The sequence below is a fragment of the Lacerta agilis genome, chromosome 6, assembly GCF_009819535.1.
Source record: "Lacerta agilis isolate rLacAgi1 chromosome 6, rLacAgi1.pri, whole genome shotgun sequence".
NCBI lineage: Eukaryota > Metazoa > Chordata > Lepidosauria > Squamata > Lacertidae > Lacerta > Lacerta agilis.
Window position 1 is genome coordinate 20,566,899 of NC_046317.1, and position 20,825 is coordinate 20,587,723.

The 20,825-nt window shown below is 45.6% G+C and overlaps 1 protein-coding gene across 1 annotated transcript in view; it reads right to left on the minus strand.

The window, feature by feature from the left end:
• The window catches only part of ABCA4 (ATP binding cassette subfamily A member 4), a 92,903-nt gene that overhangs the window by 45,097 nt on the left and 26,981 nt on the right, over positions 1–20,825 (minus strand). Inside the window, exons 8-15 of the mRNA XM_033151097.1 lie at positions 19,408–19,497; positions 18,173–18,413; positions 15,967–16,106; positions 14,782–14,898; positions 13,383–13,580; positions 6,407–6,612; positions 4,996–5,172; positions 32–254 (exon numbers count right to left, since the gene is read on the minus strand). Coding sequence (XP_033006988.1) covers positions 32–254; positions 4,996–5,172; positions 6,407–6,612; positions 13,383–13,580; positions 14,782–14,898; positions 15,967–16,106; positions 18,173–18,413; positions 19,408–19,497 — 1,392 coding nt within the window. The remainder of the gene's footprint in view (positions 1–31; positions 255–4,995; positions 5,173–6,406; positions 6,613–13,382; positions 13,581–14,781; positions 14,899–15,966; positions 16,107–18,172; positions 18,414–19,407; positions 19,498–20,825) is intronic.

The following is a 20,825-nucleotide window of genomic DNA, read 5'->3' on the forward strand; positions in this document are numbered from 1 at the left end:
AAAGCTCCTCGCCTGGAGGTGATGCTCTTACCGTAATGAGAGTCGTCAGGAGAAACGTGCTCACAGCCATCATGATGAAGCTGTCTAGGAACCAGGTGAACCAGACAGCCCCGTTAGTGACCCCCCTGTTCTTCATGGCCTCTTTCAGCCTCATTTCTTTTTCCAGCACAATACTCTTTACCATCATGGAGACAGAGTAGATCCAAGCAAGCACCATGAAGATGGGAAAGGCACGGTTCAGAGTAACCATGAAGCTGCCCAGGAAAGAAATAAAACGAAGGTTAAAATCATACTGTCTCCAAGAGGCAGTGTGAAAGGGATGCACGGATTGAAAATGGTCTAACAGCCGTTCCTTCTCTCTAAGGAAACCCCTGATGTTTTCTGTGAGAATTCAGAGCACCCTCAGACTATGCTTTCCAGTTTTCTTCAGGGGAAGTCGTGAAAGTTAAGTTGGCATAAAATTGGTTGTGAGTGCACAGCATCACAGCATCCCTAAGACAGCGCAGTTTCATTATTAGGAAAGTGAATTTAAACAAAAAAAGGATTTCACTTGAACAGGAAATGTTGCCCCATAAGGATTTATGGGTTCTGCTTTTTTGAAAACCGCCTTCCTCTGTTATTGCAGACAATTCATGTGCCATATAAACCCCAAATATATTTAAGATTTGGTAGAGCTGGCAACAGTGCCTTTCCCTAGTCTGCTTGCTGCTATTTCCACTTGGTGGCTGATTTATCTTTGCCTAAGGTTTTTCATTATGGGAACAGAAAACACCTTCTGATTGTGTGAGCTCTGTGTTAATGGCAATCTCAATTCAATGGAACAAATCAAATTAAAAATGGGAGGTCTAAATTGTTCACAGGTATATCAACTTCTCCTGGAATATTCTTTCCCTGCCATGCACAGGTAGCAATCTTGTGCTGTGGCTGAACCCACACTGACTGCGCCAAAGCCCTGCGATCAATTACCCTTCTCAAATACCTGATCTAGAGGCAGATCCTGCCCTTTTGCACAGCCATGCCTCCTCCTTGAGGATACGATCAAGTCAGCACATGGAGATGTAGCAATTAAAGAAGGGGGGACTAAACCTGCATCATATGTTTATGGGATTATCTGTGTCTATTTTGTCTGTGCTGCTAGGAGAGGGGGTGGCATCTGGAGCCAAAGATAAGATCATGGCAAGACGGATCAAGTCAGAAACAAAGGAATGCAGAGGCACAATATTTCTCACCTTGGCTGCTAAGTGAGGTCGCTACTGGACAAATGGAGAAAAGGGGTGTTTTTGAGAATTAATCGAGGCCATGCTATTTGTGGCAGAGAAGGGATATTTTTTTGCAAGCTGGTGCCTCCTAGACAGTTTAAAAAGGAAACATAAATAGAAACTAAAGACCACAAAATGCTGTCCTCGAGGATTCTGGGCTTCCCTGCCAAACTTCATTTTCAAAGTGCCAAGCCACTGTGTATTTCCCTTGTCCCCCTACCAATATCTTGTCAAAGAGCCAGCATGTTGCAGCTAGTGTGTTGGGCAAGGAATGGGGAGAGCTGGGTTCAAATTCTCATTTAGCCATGAAGCCCATCTTGTGCAATTCACTGACTTTCTAGAGAGAGAGACAATGAGGGTGTGTCATGAGTTCCTGGGATAAAAGATGGGATATCAATATGATAAGTATATAAACAACATAGGCCTACAAATGACACCCGAGTAGAACAATACATGTGACTTTACTTTCACATACTTCAACCTTACAAGGAAAGTAAGAAATATTGTTATATTTGCAGGGAGATGCTGCTATATAGTGCACACTGAGTTGTACTCAGCATTAGTATACTCTGAGTAAACCCATTGAAACCAATAAATATGACTAACTTAGGTCCATTAATTTCAATGGGTCTACTCTGAGTAGAATTTAGTTAGCTTCGACTCATTGCTATCCTGACAATGCAATCCTACACATGTCTACTCATAAGTAACTCCCACTGAGTTCAACTCCCAAGTTAGGACTGCAACCTAAGGAAGTGCCACTTTTCCCCTACATGCAGACAGTATATTCACTGGGGAGGGAGCCATGCGAGACTGTATTTCCATAATCCATCATAACAACAGATACACGAGAGTGATTTTTCACACGTGATGCTGTAAAATGAGCCTATGTGGTATTTTCCCCAAACTGAGGTGCCTTCTAGGTAGGAAAAATGCCACATATTAAATATATATCTTACCTGATGGAAGGTTGTATGCTCAGTGCAGTATTGTCAATGCTTAATTTAATTTAATTTAATTAATTGTTTTGATTTTTTTTTAAATGCATGAATCTAAAAGAATAGCGTTTACATTCAAAAATTATGCTATTGGGTCTAACCACCAGAGGGCTATCTTTCATCAGAGGCAGGCACTTCATTCACAGACAAGCAGCTGTGGCAGCACATACCCAGCATAGTATGATTTAGAAGAAGAGACAGCCTTGAAGCAACTTTGAAAGCGGAATTATAAAAGACGACATAAGTGGGATCTCGTCTCATTATGTGTTGGGCCTACGCTATTAATCTAGCTCTCGTTTTACATGAGCATTTCCCCATTGTGAAACCAGTTTAAAAACGGCATTAAGAGCCCTTCCCTGTATGTAAAGAAGAGACCTGGGGGTTAATGATGATTGATGATAAATCAAAGGAATGCAAAACCTTTAGAAAAAGCTAGACCCTGGGACTGGTCTCTTACCCTCTGTAATCTGAAAAAGAAAGTTCATTCAGCTTCTAACCTCAGGAACGCTGAACTTAATGGATAGCTGAAGTTGAAGTAAGAGGCTGAAGAATTTGATATTGTTAGGTTTTTGTTAGGGGGCGATACACAAAACTCCAATGCTGTATGCATGACTATGACCCTACCACCCCGCTACCCCATTCCTGCGCGTAGCAGCACAGGCAGCTGAGCCTCCACAAAACCCTGCAAAGGAAGATGCTCAGATACTGTAGCTGCAGAACTATTCACAATGCTGATCTTTCAGAGGTGTGACATTTAAAGCTCTTCATTGTTTGGAGGCTTTGGTATCTGAGGAATGACCTCTTCCCACATGTCCCTACACAAGCCCTCATCTGAGGCCCTTCTCCAAGTGTCCCCGCCTAGCGAGGGACCGTGGGTGGCTAAGAGAGAAAAGGCCTTTTTAGTGGCAGTCCTCTTTGTTTTTGTTGGCATCTGTCTGTCAATGGAGTGTGCCTCTAAGGGTGAAGTCAAACCGCTGCGTTAACTGCAGCAAAGTGACCTTCCCAGGGCACAAGCCTGGTCAGTGTGCATGGAGGGTCTGGACTGCCCAGACAACAAGATCCCCCTCTTGGCCTCACTGATGCGATCCGAAGGAAAGCAGAGCAATACATTTGGTACCAGCTTCCGCCATCCAACCATCTTAGGGACTCCACTCCAAATTTGTGTAGGGTTTACTCCTTAGCCTTTTCTTCTCCCAAAGATATGTCGCAAGGCAGCAGAGGTTTAGGATCAGTTTTCCTTCTCCTCAATAGGCTACCTTCCCAGGTTGACAAGCCCCAACTGCAGACCCACCCATTGTGGAATGCCCTGCCTAAAGAGGCCTGCCTGGTGCTTACTCATATCTTTCTGGCATGGGGTTTTATTTCTTTGCTTCCTATTTTGAATTGCCTGTTTTGATTTTATTCTTGTGCTTGATTTGTTATTTGCATTGTACTTTTACTGCGACGTGATTATCTTCATGTTCATCTGCTCATAGACTTTTTGTTACAGGGGCAGGGTGCTGTTAAGTTATTCAAATTTCGTTTATCATTTATTACATTTTTTTATTTTTACAAAGGAGCTCAGGATGGCACATTATCACTCCCCACTCACATACAAAACTTCAAAACAGGCCTGTGGGGTATGCAAGTCTGAAAGGAAAAGGCTGTGAGCTTAATAGTTGATCAGGTGTTTGAACGTGATATGGACACTAGAACTCGGGGAAGATCGTGTGAAGCTGAATGTTGGAATATTTGGGACAGACAAAAGAAAGTACTTCTTCACGCAGCCCACATAAATGCTGCAATTCAGTCCCATAAGGAACAGTGATAGCATCAAACTTGGGAGGCCTTAAAAGAGCATTAGACAAACTCATGGAAGGTGAGGCTTCTGATAGTGTGGCTCTGAGTGCCAGTTGCTGGGAATCACAAGTGGGGAGGGTACACTTGGGTCCTGCTTTTGGGCTTCCCGCAGGCATCTGGCTGGCCATCGTGGGAGCAGGACGACAGACCAGGTGGGCCATCGACCTGATCTAGCTGGCTCTTCTGGTGTTCCTAACATGGGTCCCCCTGATTCTAGTCAGATACACTGTCGGCTTCACCGTACTGGAATCCCCAGTGGCAGCTCCACAGCTACAAGAGTCTCTGGCTGCCTGATTTGCAGGGGCATTTCTGGGGCACAACTGCCCACAATATCTGTGGCTGCATAAGAGAGAAAGAGAACAAAATCCTGCTCAGTCAGTGTAAAATGTTTTCCAGAGATAGAGAAAGCCACTAATTGTTTTGGAACACTGTACCGTTTTACCAAACCTTTCTTCAAGTTCTTGTTAAAAACCAGAGAAGTTAAAAAAAAAAATAGCTGTTTCCCCTCTCCTTTTGTTTTATGGTAAGGTTCAGACAGCTATAAACTTTAACTTCTCCTGTACTTTCCTGCTAATGAATCCATGGATTGTTGTTTTCCCAATGGATGTTCTCCTTGCTGTTCTCTATTTTTAAGTTTTAAAACGCTCCAGTGCTTTGGTTGGTTTTTTTGTTGTTTTGTTTCAGCCTCCTTATCTCAGACTTAACCAGGGCAGCAGCACATCCCGGACTCCTTGGGGGTGGGGAGGAGATTTGCCTAATACCTTCATCCTGGATTTCTCCAGCTTTTCAGCAAGATCAAAGGCAAAAAGCAGCCAAGCCCCCTGTAAAATCCAATCTGCCACCCAGCCAGCCACCCAATTAGTTATCAGAAACAGATCACTGTGGCTGCTCTTACTCACACATCATCTACAAAGCATGGATAGGGCATTTGTTGCAGGTAGATCCCAGAAGGCACTTCAACTCCAGTCTGCGTCTTGATGATTCCATGCTCAACCATGTCTTGCAGATACGCAAACCCTCCCCAGATGTAACGCAGATCATCCACTGGGTCAGCTCTTGGGCCAGGATCCCAGTACCTGTGAAGACATAGGAACATTATTATACTCCAACCTAGAGAGCTGAGGGTGGTGGAAACCTGACTTGGGTTAACATTACAATTGCCAGAGCCTCGGACATACACTATTCACGGTTGAAAAAGTAGCAGCTCTACCTTGATGACAACTACAGATCCCCGCCCAGCTAGGAACTTGTGTGTTTAGCTTAAGGCTGGAGACAGATCTGGGTTACTGTTGGTGCTTTATACTTTCAAAATTGGGTTTCAGCCGTTGCTTCTTTGTCTCAGAATCTTAAGTGTAACCTGAAACCCGCAACACCAAGCAGAGATTAATTCAGCCAGTCTGCAGCCTCCATTTTGAGACTGAGCCTAAATGCAAACCTTATGGCTACAATACCCAGTCAATTTTTAATGTACTCTTTGTGCTTTCTTCTCCTATCTCCTCCCCCCAGCTTTGTACAGCATCCAACCTGACAAAGAATTCTGGAGAAAGCTTGCTCACTATTAAAGTTATTTCCCAATATCTTGTTTTTCCGAGCTCTTCCTATGAACTAACACAGCTATCTTTGCTTTTTATGTTCCCATAAATTACCGGTATGTTACACTGAATAAATCAGTCCTTCAAGGCTTCTGTTCTGTTACCAGCCTACACTTCAATTCTGGATGTGCATTCCACACTGTACCATCATATAAAGGATGGCTGTATATTATCAAGCATCTGCTCATCTGCTTCATAACACCCTCTGATTTAGGGATTACCATTAGGCAGAATTTGGGGTGGCAAACCCCCAAAGAGTAGCAAAGTATCATTTATCTAGCTTTTTATTATAATATTTTCACCACCAGGATATTCCGTCTTAATCACTGAAATGTCTTGGCTGCTCTGATTTATATTCTGACTCCAGCCAACCTGGGCCTAGAGCCATAGCCTAGGCCAGGGGTGGCCAATTCCCAAGAGACTGTGATCTACACACAGAGTTAAAAACTGGCTTTTTTAAAGGAAGGAAAGCCCTGTTTTTTGGGTCGAAGTTGTTGAGCTTTTTTTTAGGAAGGAGGAAGGCCCGTTTCTTTGGGGTGCAAGGCAAAAATGTTTTAGGGGAGCCAAAGTTGTTGAGTTTCTTTGGGGGGAGCCAGTGATCTACCACAGATGTCCATTGATCTACTGGTAGCTCATGATGTACTTGTTGGACGTGCCTGGCCTAGGCAAAGCTTGGGCCAGGCCTTCAACACATTGTGAGATGCGAGACTGCCATCACCTGTCTTTGATTTTGTTCGTTTTCTCCACTGAATCTATATCCATGCGAATCTTGAATTTGACATGAGGCGGCAGCAGTATGGTTTTTGGGTCCAGATCAGGAAAGATGAGAGCAGCCCAGAATTTATTCTCCTCCAGAAGAGAAAGAGCACGGTGAGTCACATGGGTTTCATCCACGTGGCCTTCAAATTTATCAAGAGCCAAGCACTGTAGAGAGTAAAAATGGTGGAAGACACATTGAAGTAGGACAGAAGGACATATGCATTACATAAACACAAATGGGTTCACTATAACTTTTTTGCTTCTTACTCCAAGGCAGGGATAGCCAACATGGTGCTCTCTAGATGTTGCTGGACTCCCCATCACCCCTGACCATGGGATTTGTATTCTGCCTGATGGTTTATTGTTTTTATTTTTCTGTGGGTTTGGGTCCTGAAAAGTGACTAATACATAATTGAATAAAACCAATATCTCGAAGTCACCATATTGGTTATCTCTGCTCTAAAACAACATCGACACAACACATTGAAGACAGTTTGAAGTTGGATTGCTGTTAGTTTCTTGGTTGGGAAATGCATGAGACTTGAAACCAATTTAAATTTTTAATGTAGACGCGCCTTAAGACTTCTATGCCTATTCTCATGCTAAAGTGATATGTAAAACTGGTGATTAAAAGATACAAGAAAAGACCAAAAAGGCCACCTTAAGAATATTCCACATCTAACATTTGTAGACCTACTACCATCCTGTAATGTGTGGAGACTGACAATGCAATCCTACATGCGTTTATTCAGAAGAGAGTCATCCCCCCTCCTCCCCCCAAGTTCAATGTGAATTACAAAGGGTGTAGGATTGCAGCCTGAATGGAGTAATTGTAGGGTGAGAGTTGGGAGCCTGGTCATTAAAGAAATGTCTAGCCAGGAAGAACACCAAAGCGAAACCTTCATCTCAGCAAACAGAGGGAAAAGATAATGTGAGCCCACCACCTAGAAAATAAGACTGGGAGAGCAAACAAAATCACCAGGTAGAGACAAAAGGAAAGTGTCTCATCAGCACATCCAGCAGAAAGAACACACCGCACTGAGGAGGCACCAAGACACAATTCTCTATGGGTAAACACTTCACTCAGCCTCCACTTTACTCTGCATGCTTGGAAAAGTATAGGGGTTGAAATCATGCCGGCTGTGGGTGAAAACGGGAGGCATTCTTAACATATACGTACAGTAGGAATGAGCAGGAGGGCTGAGGATGCATCTGAAAATGTGTCTTTTGCAATGAATACATAGAAATGATGGAATCAGAATGGAACCATGGCAACAATCAAGAGGTAGACACAGTTATTGGACTGGAAAATTGTCACAAACTTTTATTATTATATAATGACCAACAGAGTCTATTTAAAAGTGTTGGGGTGATGAAGGGGTCCCATTCCACACTTCCTATATAGTCCATCCCTGCAGAAGACACTATGTGTACATGGGATATACATAAAAGACATTTCCCCTGCAAAGAGAATCCTGGGAACTGTAGTCCCCCACCCCAACAGAGCTATAATTCCAAACACCCTTCTACTACAGTCAACAACCATTACGCCCGGAGGTTCCATTCCCAGATGCAACGCATGTTGGCAGAGCACACATGTGCCCTGCCCCATACCACCGTTTAAGGGGCGTGTTTAGTGATGTTTTCTGTCACTTCCAGGTTCAGTGTCATGCGTGCATGCACAAGCACACATCATTCAGAGACACATTAATTGGTCTTTGCCTGTACAGTTCCCAGGATTCATGGGGTGTGTGTGCTTTAAATATATTCCTGCAACAGTATCTTTATATCTGCTGATATATTTGACATTTGACCACACTCCTGTGCATTGTTACACAAAAATCAATTGGAAACTGCAAACGTGACATGGCAAGTAATTAAAAACAACAACACATAACCATATATTTGTATTTTTATTGAGCTTCCTAACTCCGAAACCAGCGAGTTATTATCATTGTCTCATCTTGGCAAGTAAGTAGACAGCATTCAGTTCCTAAATGGGACTAGGGAGAAATGTGTTTAATTACCTCACCTCATAGAATGCCACACAAAGCCAACTTGTTTGATCTTATCTTCTATCTAGATGGTCTTTTCGGCAAGCCAACAACCAACAATTACTGTACATCAAAGTGCTTGCAGACAACTTGTGATTTAACAGGCAGACTTCTCTGAAATGTAAAGTCTCCTTTGTTTGGCCTTGTCATCTAAAGAAACTTTTCTTATGTTGTTTTAAATTGTGGGGGAGGGTGGGGGAAGCACCTCTGAATAGAAAGGATCCTGCTTTAACTAAACTGATGATGTTCCAAAATACGCCTTACTTAAAGGATATGTCAAGGCTATATGGCTTTTTTGGTGGATGATCAACAAAAAGCGTTGTATTTAAACCCCTGTATTATAATTATGCTCGTATGTAAAAAGGAACATTGTACAGTTCTATCACTGAAAAGTGGACACTGATAACAAAAAGATGACCAAAAACTTTGCCCAAAATTCATCTGTATTGATGCAAATCAGGAAAGTAATAACTATAATATAAACAGAAATACGCCTCACCATAGTGGAGAAGACTGACCAAGTGACAGTTGTCAGAATCCTGCACAATCAGAAGGCCTCCTTTGAGGAAGAGGCACAGGACCTCATGACGACATGGAAGGACCCATTAAAAGTCCTAAGGCTGACCAAAGTGCTTTGGCTCACGGATGTCTCACCTGAGCCCCAATGATAACCCATCTGAGCACAGGCCAAGGCCTGGCCTGACCCTAAATGCTCAACCTTTGTCACCTGCACTTCAAGAGGAAAGGCAGCAATAGATTCAATGGGAGCCCAGACTCTCCAGAAAGTTATGCCACCAGAGGTCTCTTCAAGTAGAGGGTTCTACTAAGAAGGATGGAGAAGACTTCACTGTAAACAATACTGCAGCACATCACCAAGAAGCAGAGTAGTTGGCAGTGAAGATATATGCCTTATAGTCTCCTCTCCTCCTCTGGATGCTTGATGGGTTAACAGCTCCCTGTTGAGCTCCTTAGGGTCCTTTTAGATTTTTGACTTTAAACAACAACAACAACAACCCTTACTATGCCACAGGCTGGTTTTTTGTTTTGTTTTTTAAGTTTTCTCAGATTCAAAAAATAGCTTGCCTCATTGTATGGAGAGGCTGCTGTGTAAAAAAACAGAAGCTCAAAATCCCCTTGAGCATACAGTATTGTTGGTTTAGTTCAAGGATAACAGCAGCAACAACATGAAGTAATTGTAGGCAACTTATTATTTCACAAAAGCATCCTTCTTCACAAATAAAATTGTACACAGGGGCGTTCCTAGCCCCTTGGCTGCCCGGGGCGGGAAGCCAAGAGGCACCCCTGGGGGGCGGGGCACCGCAGCGCGTGCGTGCGTCATGACGTCATGACGCACGCACGCGCGGCGACGGCCCGGCATCCCCGGGGGCGGGGCATCGCTGCGTGTGCGTCATGACGCGTGGCGACGCCCCGCCCCCGGGGTATGCCGGGCGGGGGCTTGGGGGCCTCGGCGGGCTGCAAAGAGCCCCGAAGCCGCTGCCGTAGCGCAAAGGGGTGCCAGGCTGCGGCTTCGGGGCTCTTTGCAGCCCACCGAGGCTCCGGAAGCGGCGGCCCGGCATCCCCGGGGGCGGGGCATCGCTGCGTGTGCGTCATGACGCACGCACGCACGGCGACGCCCCGCCCCCGGGTATGCCGGGCCGCCGCTTCCGGAGCCTCGGTGGGCTGCAAAGAGCCCCGAAGCCACTGCCATAGCGCAAAGGGGTGCCAGGCTGCGGCTTCAGGGCTCTTTGCAGCCCACCGAGGCTCCGGAAGCGGCGGCCCGGCATCCCCGGGGGCGGGGCATCGCTGCGTGTGCGTCATGACGCACGCACACGCGGCGACGCCCCGCCCCCGGGGATGCCGGGCCGCCACTTCCGGAGCCTCGTTCGTGCAGCGCTGCTGCTCCCGGGGTGACGGAGAGAGCGGCGGCGCGTGGGAGTGATGGGAGGGGCCGCCGCTTGTCACCCCACGCGCCGCCGCTCCCTCTGTCACCCCGGGAGCAGCAGCACCGCACACACCCGCCTAGGGGCGGCACGAGGGGCGGCCCGCCCCCACCGCCCCCACCCTACGACGCCCCTGATTGTACAACACTACTACACTACAGGTTTTTCTTTACTGGACATAAAGGAAACCTATGGATGAACCCTTCCCTATATATTTTTCAGTTTTAACTAGAAGTTAACTAAAACAGCCACAAAAATACTTGGTGTTTTTATAGCACTTAGCATTTATAATTTTGGTAAGGAGAAGCCATCAAGTTAGACGGTCAGTAGGCTCTGGACCCTAGCAGGATACCATTGCATGCTCAGTTTTGAAATGCATATAAATGAATGACCAAACAGAGATTGATTTAAAACTGCTTAGTTAAACAGCTTAGGTTCTACCTTCTTCAACAACATAGACACATGCAGGGTGTTTTCTAAATCTCTTTCTATTATAAGCTTCAAGGCTCTGGATCATTTTTTGTATGCTGCCCTGAGCTATTCAGAGTGGCAACACAGAAATCCAATAAATTCAGTTTTTTAAGCAAAACGTAAGTGTGTTGGAACTATCAGAGCTAGCAACAAATGCTTAAAAATAATTGTTCGCATCAAGTTGCTTTCCCCCATTATCCAAGCGAAGTCTGCCTCGCCCAAAGTCATAAGTCAGAAAGATATGGGGCCCATAATTAATACCTGCCAAGACCTCTCTTTAAAACCCTTGGGGAAGCAATCAAGCCATTGTTCTACTAAACTCTTCTCCTGCTCCATGCCAAAAGTTCACCTTTGTGGCATACTTTTTGCTTCGTTAGCAAGACCTCCCTCCTCCCAAACCCAAGCAAGATCAATGCCCAATAACTGCAGACCTCCCCCCACAAAAAATAGTACAGTGGTACCGACGCTTCAGGTTACAGATGCTTCAGGTTACAGACTCTGCTAACCCAGAAATTGTACCTCGGGTTAAGAACTTTGCTTCAGGATGAGAACAGAAATCGTGTGGCGGCAGCGGGAGGCCCCATTAGCTAAAGTGGTACCTCAGGTTAAGAACGGTTTCAGGTTATGTACGGACCCCCAGAATGAATTAAGTTCTTAAACCGAGGTACCACTGTACCACAATTTTACACATAAGAAGTGAGAAGTAAGTAAGTCCTCATCTGAATTAAAATTGGAGGCATATTATATGCTTATATCCAATGTTTGGTCTCAAGTGTATTACAGTAAGAAAAAGTAAAAGGTAAAGGAACCCTGGACGGTTAAGTCCAGTCAAAGGTGACTATGGGGTTGTGGTGCTCATCTCACTTCAGGCCAAGGGAACTGGCATTTGTCTGCAGACAGCTTTCCAGGTCATGTGGCCAGCATGACTAAACTACTTATGGCACAATGGAACACCATGACTAGTGCTAGAGTGCACAGAAACAGCTTTTACCTTCCTGCTGCAGCGGTACCTACAGTGGCGGAGCTTCATGCACCGGCATCGGGGGCGGAGAGCAGGCGGGGGCGGGGCTGGCACGCATCCCGGGGGCTGGGCGCACCACCCAAAGGGATGGGGTGCATGCCCTGGGGGCGTGGCGTGCTGTCCAAAGGGGCATGGCACGTGTTCTGGGGTGGGGCGCACCACCCGCAGTGGTGTGGTGTGCGTTCTGGGGTGGGACGCGCTGCCTGCGGGGGCGGGGTGCCCAACGCAGGCGCACCCGCGATGGAACCCTACCGGGATGATGCTGCTGGGGACGGTACGCTCCCACCCACCCCCTTCCTCCGCCCCTGATGTGCTTGCACTGGTGTGCTTTCGAACTGCTAGGCTGGCAGGAGCTGGAATAAAGCAATGGGAGCTCACCCTGTCCCAGAGATTCGAACAGCCAACCTTGTGATTGGCAAGCCCAAGAGGCTGAGTGATTTAGACCACAGCACCACCCGTAAGAATTATCCCTCCCACTGCAGTGGAGTCCACCCCCCATGCTTCTGTGTGCATCACTGTTGGATGTACCTCCTGGCTCGAAGGAGCATGCCTAGGCAGGTAATTCATGCAGACACAATAGTTATTTTCCTCTGAGGTCAGGTAATTTTGCAGAAGGTCGGCAGTTCGAATCCCTGCAACAGGGTGAGCTCCCATTGCTCGGTCTGCCAACCTAGCAGTTTGAAAGCACGTCAAAGTGCAAGTAGATAAATAGGTACTACTCCGGCGGGAAGGTAAACGGCGTTTCCGTGTGCTGCTCTGGTTCACCAGAAGCGGCTTAGTCATGCTGGCCACATGACCCGGAAGCTGTACGCCGGCTCCTTCGGCCAATAAAATGAGATGAGCACCGCAACCCCAGAGTTGTCCGCGACTGAACCTAATGGTCAGGGGTCCCTTTACCTTTACCTTTAAGACCAGAGCAGTGAATCATGCCAAGAGGGAGTGGGCAGCCTCCTTTCCTTGGGTTCCCAGACACCCTTAATTACTGAATTAATTTATTTCTAATCCCCCCATGTCTCTCGCAGAACACAGTTTGAAAATCACCGCACTGGTATTCCAGGTTTTTTTTTAACTTATGGCTGCATGCTTATTCCTTCTTTGTCTTTTAGAATTTGCATTGTAGACTGTAAACTTCAATTAAAACTGCAAATACATTGCCCAAATCAGCCCCAATGCCAGCTCCCTAGATTGTGAAAGTTATGACCCTGAACAGCACACACACAGCCTAAAAATGCTGCAGATCATCCACCTGGCTGGAAGGATTGAAAGTTGCTGTTTTACTATAGGAAAGAGATATTCCAAACATAGTCAGTGTCTCCTATGTGCTTTCTGTGAATTCTTATTTTCAAAATGTTTGAGGATTGATATTGTAATACTGTCATGTCCATGAAGACAACAACAGTAACGGAAAACGTTTCTATCCTCATATTGGAAAAAAAATACCAGTCTTACCTGCAGGTACTCGTGGACCATCTGTAGAGCCTGGTTGGCAACACTGAAGACATTCCTCCAATCAAAGTTCACCATGCCTTCCCTTCTTCTCTCTGGTGGCCCATTGTAGAGAAAATTGATCACATCTTCTGCAGTGAAACCTTCAGAACCCAGCAGCTCATTTAAGAAGCCTTTCACCGTAGGGTTTTGCAAAGTGTCCTAGGGGAAAAAACATTAGGTCTAATTTTACATCTTATATTTGTACATGCATTTGTATTCTATCACTCCACCTGGGAAACTGCAACCTTGGTAACTCCAAGGGAAGAATTACTTGCCACTAAGCCTACATGGATAGTTCAGTCTAGGGAAAGGTCAGAATCAGACACTAGCCATCCACACAGGTGTAGAGGAGCCCAAACCGTAACCCCGCCTAGGTCTGACCCCTTTGCCCTAACCAGCTACTTAGAGGCTAATCCTTAACTGCCCTTGAGTTCACTGGCTTTGAGGTAGATAGAACACATGGGTGTGGCAGCACAGCCCCTTCTCCAGACCAGTCATAATCATAGCTGTCAACTTTTCCCTTTTCTTGCGAGGAATCCTATTCGGAATAAAGGAATTTCCCTTAAAAAGGGGGAAAGTTGACAGCTCCGGTCATAACCAAAGATACCCAACATGGGCTGCCATACATGCAGAATTTCCCGGACATATCCAGAATACAGCAGTCAGAAACAGTGTCCAGGTGGAAATCACTGAAATGTCCAATGGAAAAATATGGCAACCCATGTTGGAAGTTTAGATTTTGGCGAATTTCCTTAAAGATAGCTCAAAAACTTCATATATATTTTTTGTGGTCAACAACTTTGGCCCCCAGAAAAGCTCAACAACTTTGGCAACACTATATTTGCCCTTGTAGCTGGGGTTAGGTCAAGACGTGGTGCTGTCTGAGGCAGAGGGACAAGATACTTCCTCCCATTTGAAGTACAGACTCTGACTGGACTAACAGTTGACCCTTCAGGTAAGACAGCATCCTCCACTGTACCTGAGGGCAGCAGGATAGTTTGAGAGTCCAATTAGGAATAGGGAGAGATTGCTACCACCCTAGCATCTGCTGTCTGAAGCAACCACCTTACTCTGCCTAATGGTAGGGCCGATCCTGCTGGTGGGCTAAACATCTGCCTATTTATCAGACTACCAGTAGAGTACCCAAGCCTGGGGACTAATAATGTCCTCCTGTGAGTTGCCAGAGGTATGAGATTAGCTGCTATTGGAAACAGATTGCCGGACTGAGCTGGGTTCCCTCTCTCTAATTCACTCTCATTCACATATTCCATTTTTAACCATACTTTTGACTACTGACTTCCCCTGTGCATCAGCTCATTCCAGTTCCCTTCCCATACCAAGTAAGGCATCCTGCACATACCCGGATCATGTTCATCTGCACACTGTCTTGAAAGAAGCTCCACACTTGGGGTCCCACCTCCTTCCAGGCTTTAGCCAAGAGTCTGAGGCGCACAAGTTCCTCAAATGTGGAATTTGCCTGAGTTAAGAAGTTGCAGGAGGGAGAGGAAGAAAGAATCATATGAAAAACAGAAGATTTGGGGAGAGTCTTAGAGGCCAGCTAGTCCAAACCCAGGAAACCCAGAACTACAGCATCCCTAACCAATTACTGAACAGTCGAACACTAAATCCATATTTCTGCAGCCTTCAGAATACAAATGCATCTTGATAATGTGGCAATGTTCATGTGGCAATAATGTACTGTGGGAACAAGACTGCATGCACCACCCTGGACCCTAATATCACCAGTGGCTTCACCTGAATGTTCACATATTGAGTGGAAATATCTGAAGGGAGATCTTTTTCATGTGTTTGGCTGAAGTCACTTGAAGCCCTTCTGCAGCCAGGAACTCAGACAGCAGGGAGGAGTCTAAGCACGTTCAGGGGAATGCAGAAATAGCCCCCCCTTTCAGACCACCCTGCCCAGTCTGCAAGAGTTGGTGCTGGTGCTGGTGCTGGTGATGGTGATGGTGAGGACAAGTTTTTGTGGGGGTGGGGGCGAGGCATGTATTCTGCACCCACATTCTGCACATTATTCCCCCATACTTTCGAAGAATGCCTGAACAGGGATAGCAAATTCATGTGAAATTTAAGAACCTGAACAGTTACTGTGATATAGATTGGTGCTTTGCTATTTAATTACAGCTACTGGTCTCTGGGTGGGCCAAAAACATGGGATATCAGTGCAGTAAAATACATCAGAAAGTGGCCTTGTGTATTATTTATTCCAATTCTGCTTCGTTCCAATTTTTGCAGTCCTGGGTTTGCATCAACAAGCAGAAAAAGATCTGATATAGTAGCTACATGCATTTCTTTTAAACTCCCCCACCCGAATGATAAATATTAGAGAACTAAAAAGAGGCTGGGCTCCCCCTTTCCTCCCCAGTCCTGAGTTCAAAGGCCAAGTTACATTTTCTTGAGGGGGGGGAGGTCTATTGTTGCCTGCAGCAACAGCTTGGTTGCCACTTGTTCAATGGATCTCTCTTGCAGAGTGCTCAAGTTATAAACACTGCAGGTGCATAGGTGTAGCCAAGAGAAAATATCTTACATTCTTCAGTATCTTGCGAACGGCAGGTGAATCTGGAGCAAAGAGGATTTTCCCCATCAATAATGGTTTCATAGCCCTCCAGGCTATTTTGGTTAAAGGATTTGATTCCATAGTCTGGATCAATGTGTTACAAAAGGGAGCTGTTGGAGGAGAGGGAGGGGAAAGGAGATACGTTATATAACACTGGCCCAGTTTTTAATTGTTCACGACATTCTGCAGGCTAGCGTTTCCATCCTACCAACAGAAAATTGCAGCTACACCAGTTTCTAGGAACTCAACAAACAGAGCAAAAAAGGTTCAGGTTGCATCTATGCAGCCACCATGCCTTTAGTTAAAAGAGCAGTGTAATACTACTTGACTGAAATCTAAAGGACGGAAATTCCAGGGTTTATTGAGACCATTTTACAGCAGCAGAACAGCAGCAGCAGCAGCAGCGGCAAAACTAAGCAGCCTTTTCCAAAACTGGTTCCATCCAGACAATGGTGGCAGCCTCCAGGTCAGCCTTTATCAACTGTGGGTTCCCAGATGTTGTTGGAATACCACTCCCATCATCCCTGGCTGCTGTCCCTGCTGCCTATGGATGATGGGAGTTGTAGTCCAACAACATCTGCGAACCCAACAGTTCAGAAAAGCCACTCCAGATGATGATGGCTGTTCACAAAGGAATGTGGTGTGCTGGAAAAGGTTTCCCACCCTTTTCCTAACGTAGCAGGGGTGGAGAACCTTCTTCCACCTTAGGGAAGCACTCCCTTCTGGTCAGCATTCTGAGGGCCTCACAACAAGGCGAAAGGTCAATTTTACAGTAGCCGAGTTTCTACACCCCCCCCCGCCTCCTTTCTTCCGAACCACGAGGACCTCTGTATTGTCGATTCATACAAGCAAGAGGCATGATGAGAGCTCAAGGACACATTATAGCCTGATGCTAGGCTAATGAGAAGTCTGTGGCTGTGTCCTCAGAAGATTCCTAAGAGTCAGGTCAGTTTTTGGACTACAACTCTCATCATCCCTAGCTAGCAACACCAGTGTTCAGGAATGATGGGAATTGTAGTCCAAAAGCAGCAGGAGACCCAAGTCTGGGGGGAAATGGGGCTAGATAGACCGGGAGGGCCGCATTGGAGTTCCCCACCCCTGGCCGCCTGATTATCGTCTTCCAAAGCAACTACTCTATTCCAAACTTAAAACTGGAAAGCGTAATGCTGGTGCTCAACAAAAGAGGTTTAAAGACTGTCTCAAGGCAAATCTTAAAAAATGTAGTATAAACACTGACAACTGGGAAACACCAGTGCTGTCAAGTATCCCGTTTTCCCCGGGAATCTCCCTTATTTCAAGCAGTTTCCCGCTGCTATCCCTTATTTTTTATATCCCTTTAATTTCCCATTTTTTCAAAGGAAGCAGCTCCTCTCCCACCCCCTGCTGGCCAGGGACTGGGAAGACCTCGCCTCCTTGCAGCCTCAAAGCAAGCGGGAGCCATTTCCCGCACTTACAGGCGTCGTAGCCCATGGGCAGCGTTTCCAAAATATAGTAAGCCTACTGCGTGCGTTCACACCAGTGCCGCCCACTTTTGCTTCTGGCTCCGCCCACCACTGCCATGTGACTGTCCCCGGGATAGGTGAGGCTGCTGATCCCTTATTTTCAAATCCGAAACTTGACAGCTATGGGAAACACTGGCCTGCGAGTGCTCCAGTTGGAGAACAGCCTTTACCAAAGGTGTCTTGGGCTTTGAAGACACTCAAACTCAGGACGCAAAGGAGAAACATGCTAAGAAGAAGGCACACTTGGCAAATCCACACTGTGATCAACTCCTGCCCAGAATCCAATGTCCCCACTGTGGAAGGACGTGTGGATCCAGAATTGGCCTCCACAGTCACTTACGGACTCATTGTTAAAACCGTGTTTATGGAAGACAATCTTACTCGGCTATGAGTGATCGCCAAAGAAGAAGAATGCCAATTTTGGAGTCTCTCTCACTGAAGCGCCTGTCTCTTTCAGGTAATATAGGTAAATCTTAAAATGACAGCAACCTTGCATTGCTAACAAACACACACACAGGTTCCTGCCCTAACGATTCCAGCTGCTTTACGCCTTTGCATGGATTAAGTTAGGCGAAATTCCTGTAACAACTAATGGCGTACCAGTGGCATTATCAATCTCAATCTTATAATAGAAGACTACATGAAGCACAGCCAATGGGGTGGGAGGGACTTACTGGTTGTGTTGTCATAAACATAAGTGGATTCCTTCTTTGTGGAGTGAACCCCAAGGAAGGCCTTGTAATTATTGTCTTCATACCAGTTGAGAGAGATTATTCTGGAACCCCCTCCCTCTGGGTAGCCACAGAGAAGATCAGACAAAGAACTCATCAGCTGCCATAAGGACACAGGCTCCCCATCTCGCAGAAGTGGCTGTAGGATCGATAAAAGGTCCTGAACACTCGGCCTACGTGCCAGCTGCAGTGAAACAAACCATTTTTTAAATGAACGGCTATACTAAGAACAGAAAGGAATAATAAAGCTGAACAATATGCCCACTGCAGCAAACTTGCCCTCTTCTAGGCGTTTTGCTTTAAAAAAAAAAAAAAAAAGTAACAGACACTGCTGCTGCTCTCTTCTACTCTTAATTTAGGACATCCTTGGCTATGCCCCTCTTAAATACAAAAAAAGGTGTTGAACTGCTATTATAATGTTTGAAAGAAGTATCAAGCTGCAAGATGCAGGTTTGATCAGGAACGTGAAAGATAGTCACACCAAACAAAGTGCATTACTAAGGGCTGCATGTTAATCATCATCAAGTGGGCATGCAGAGATAAGCAAAGGAATCTGTAGACCAAACCCAAAAGGAGGTTTGGAAGGCAGGCAAAGGTATATAACAGCAGAGAATGAGCTGCAACGGCGTCCTCATACATGAAGACAAAGAGCAGCATATACTCAGATGTCCTATATAGGTTCTGGATATATAAGATTAGAGATCACCAGTAGTCGGTCTGAAGCTGGATTCAGACATGAAGGTTGTACAGTGGACTTCACCACTTCAAACTTCAGATGGAAAAAAACCATTTTGGAATTCTACCTCATGTGAAAATAATGTGCTCAAATGAAAAGCTAGTGTTCATCAGGTGGTAAGATTCTAGCCTCGTCTTCTTCCTGCTGAGCTAGCTTTTTAGTTGCAGGTTTGTTTTGGTTATTTAACATAAGCAATCAGTTACCAGGACACTGAAGGTGCAAATCTGTATAATGCATGGCTTCTTAATAAGTCTCAGGCAGTAGGAACAAGCATTAAGGAAAACCAGTGGGTGAAATTATTAAACTGCCCAAGCAGTTGGTATGTTTAAATTCACTGCATAAGGATGGCCGCCTATGCCCAACACAAATTCCTTACGGGTTCCTTACTCAATTTTTATGCCAGCTGGACTCATTTCCCTACCCCACAATGCTGAAGTGTTACCTCTTGCATGGCTTGGGACACATTAGAAAGCACTTGTCCCCACATTTGTAGATCAGCACCTTGAGCATTGCCATCTAACACGGTGGGAAGCTGTAAAAGAAGAAAAGTGAATGCTGGTGAGACACGACCAGTATCTACCCAAATGCTTTCAGAGTCAGGAGCTAGCTTGTGCTGGCCTCCTAGGCCATGTTTCCAAACCTTCAATGCCTCGGTCATCCGAGTTGCCCTTTTCCAACTCTCGACAAGAAGACAATGCCATTTCTCTAACCAGGGAAAAGACCCCCTTAGGGCCAGCCCTACTACAAGGAAGCATCCTCAGGCAAAAAAAAATGACGGGTAAGAAATAAATAGGTCTGTATGGCCTGCCCTGTGCTTCCTAAGCTAACCTGCTGTACTTGGCCCAAGTGGAGGAAGTTTCAAGGTAAGATGCAATTGTCCATCCTGCCAGGTTGTGTACATGGAATGGGGGGCGGCTCCACCTTGTCCTTCATCTCAGGCAGCAAAATGGTTTGGGTTGATCCTGAACACCCTAACACACCCTGAACACAAAATTCATACAAGCTTAAATAATCATGACTTCTTGTTGTTTAATCTCAACCACAGAATTCCTAGGATCATAATCAGGAAGAACTTTCTTACAGTAAGAGCTGTTCGACAGTGGAACGGACTCCCTCAGAAGGTAGTGGACTCCTGTTCACTGGAGGTTTTGAAGCAGAGGTTGGTATGTCCATCTGTCATGGATACTTTAGTTGTGATTCCTGCACTGACAGAGATGATCCTCAGGGTCCCTTCCAACTCCACAGTTCTATGATTCTATGAACGATGCAATGCCTAGGGAAAGCACAATGCCTTTCCATGTGTCCTCATGTTTCCTAACTTGGAAACATTTTAGATTTTACTTGAAAATCTATAGAATTCCTAGGATTTGCATACAATGTCTACACTGATCAGTTTTCATTTGACCTTGTTCAGTACGTTATCTAATACCATCCACGAATGGACAACATTCTGCAGAGTATCTAAAGTTTGTACTTTGTAGCACATGCATATTCATCAAATTTCATGGTTTACAAGCAGGTTACTGATATCTACAAGGGGCTGCTTTCGGCGTAGGATGCCAACTCATAGCCCTGATTTTGCCACTGTCCCAAAACATGCACCACTACTGCTTCTGTTTACTGACCATTACTGTAAGCCAGCAAGCAATATGTGATGAACCCAGGATAACAGCAGTAGGACCATGATCAGATGATTGAGTTTGTTATGGAAAGCAATGGGAACAGACCCGATTCCATGCTTGCCACCCAACGATATAGCTATCCTATTATGGGACAAGCATTTATAGATGTGGCAAACTGGATTGGACCCTGTGGTGCTGGCCAAGATCTTGTGACATCTGAAAGACTTTCACTTCTTTT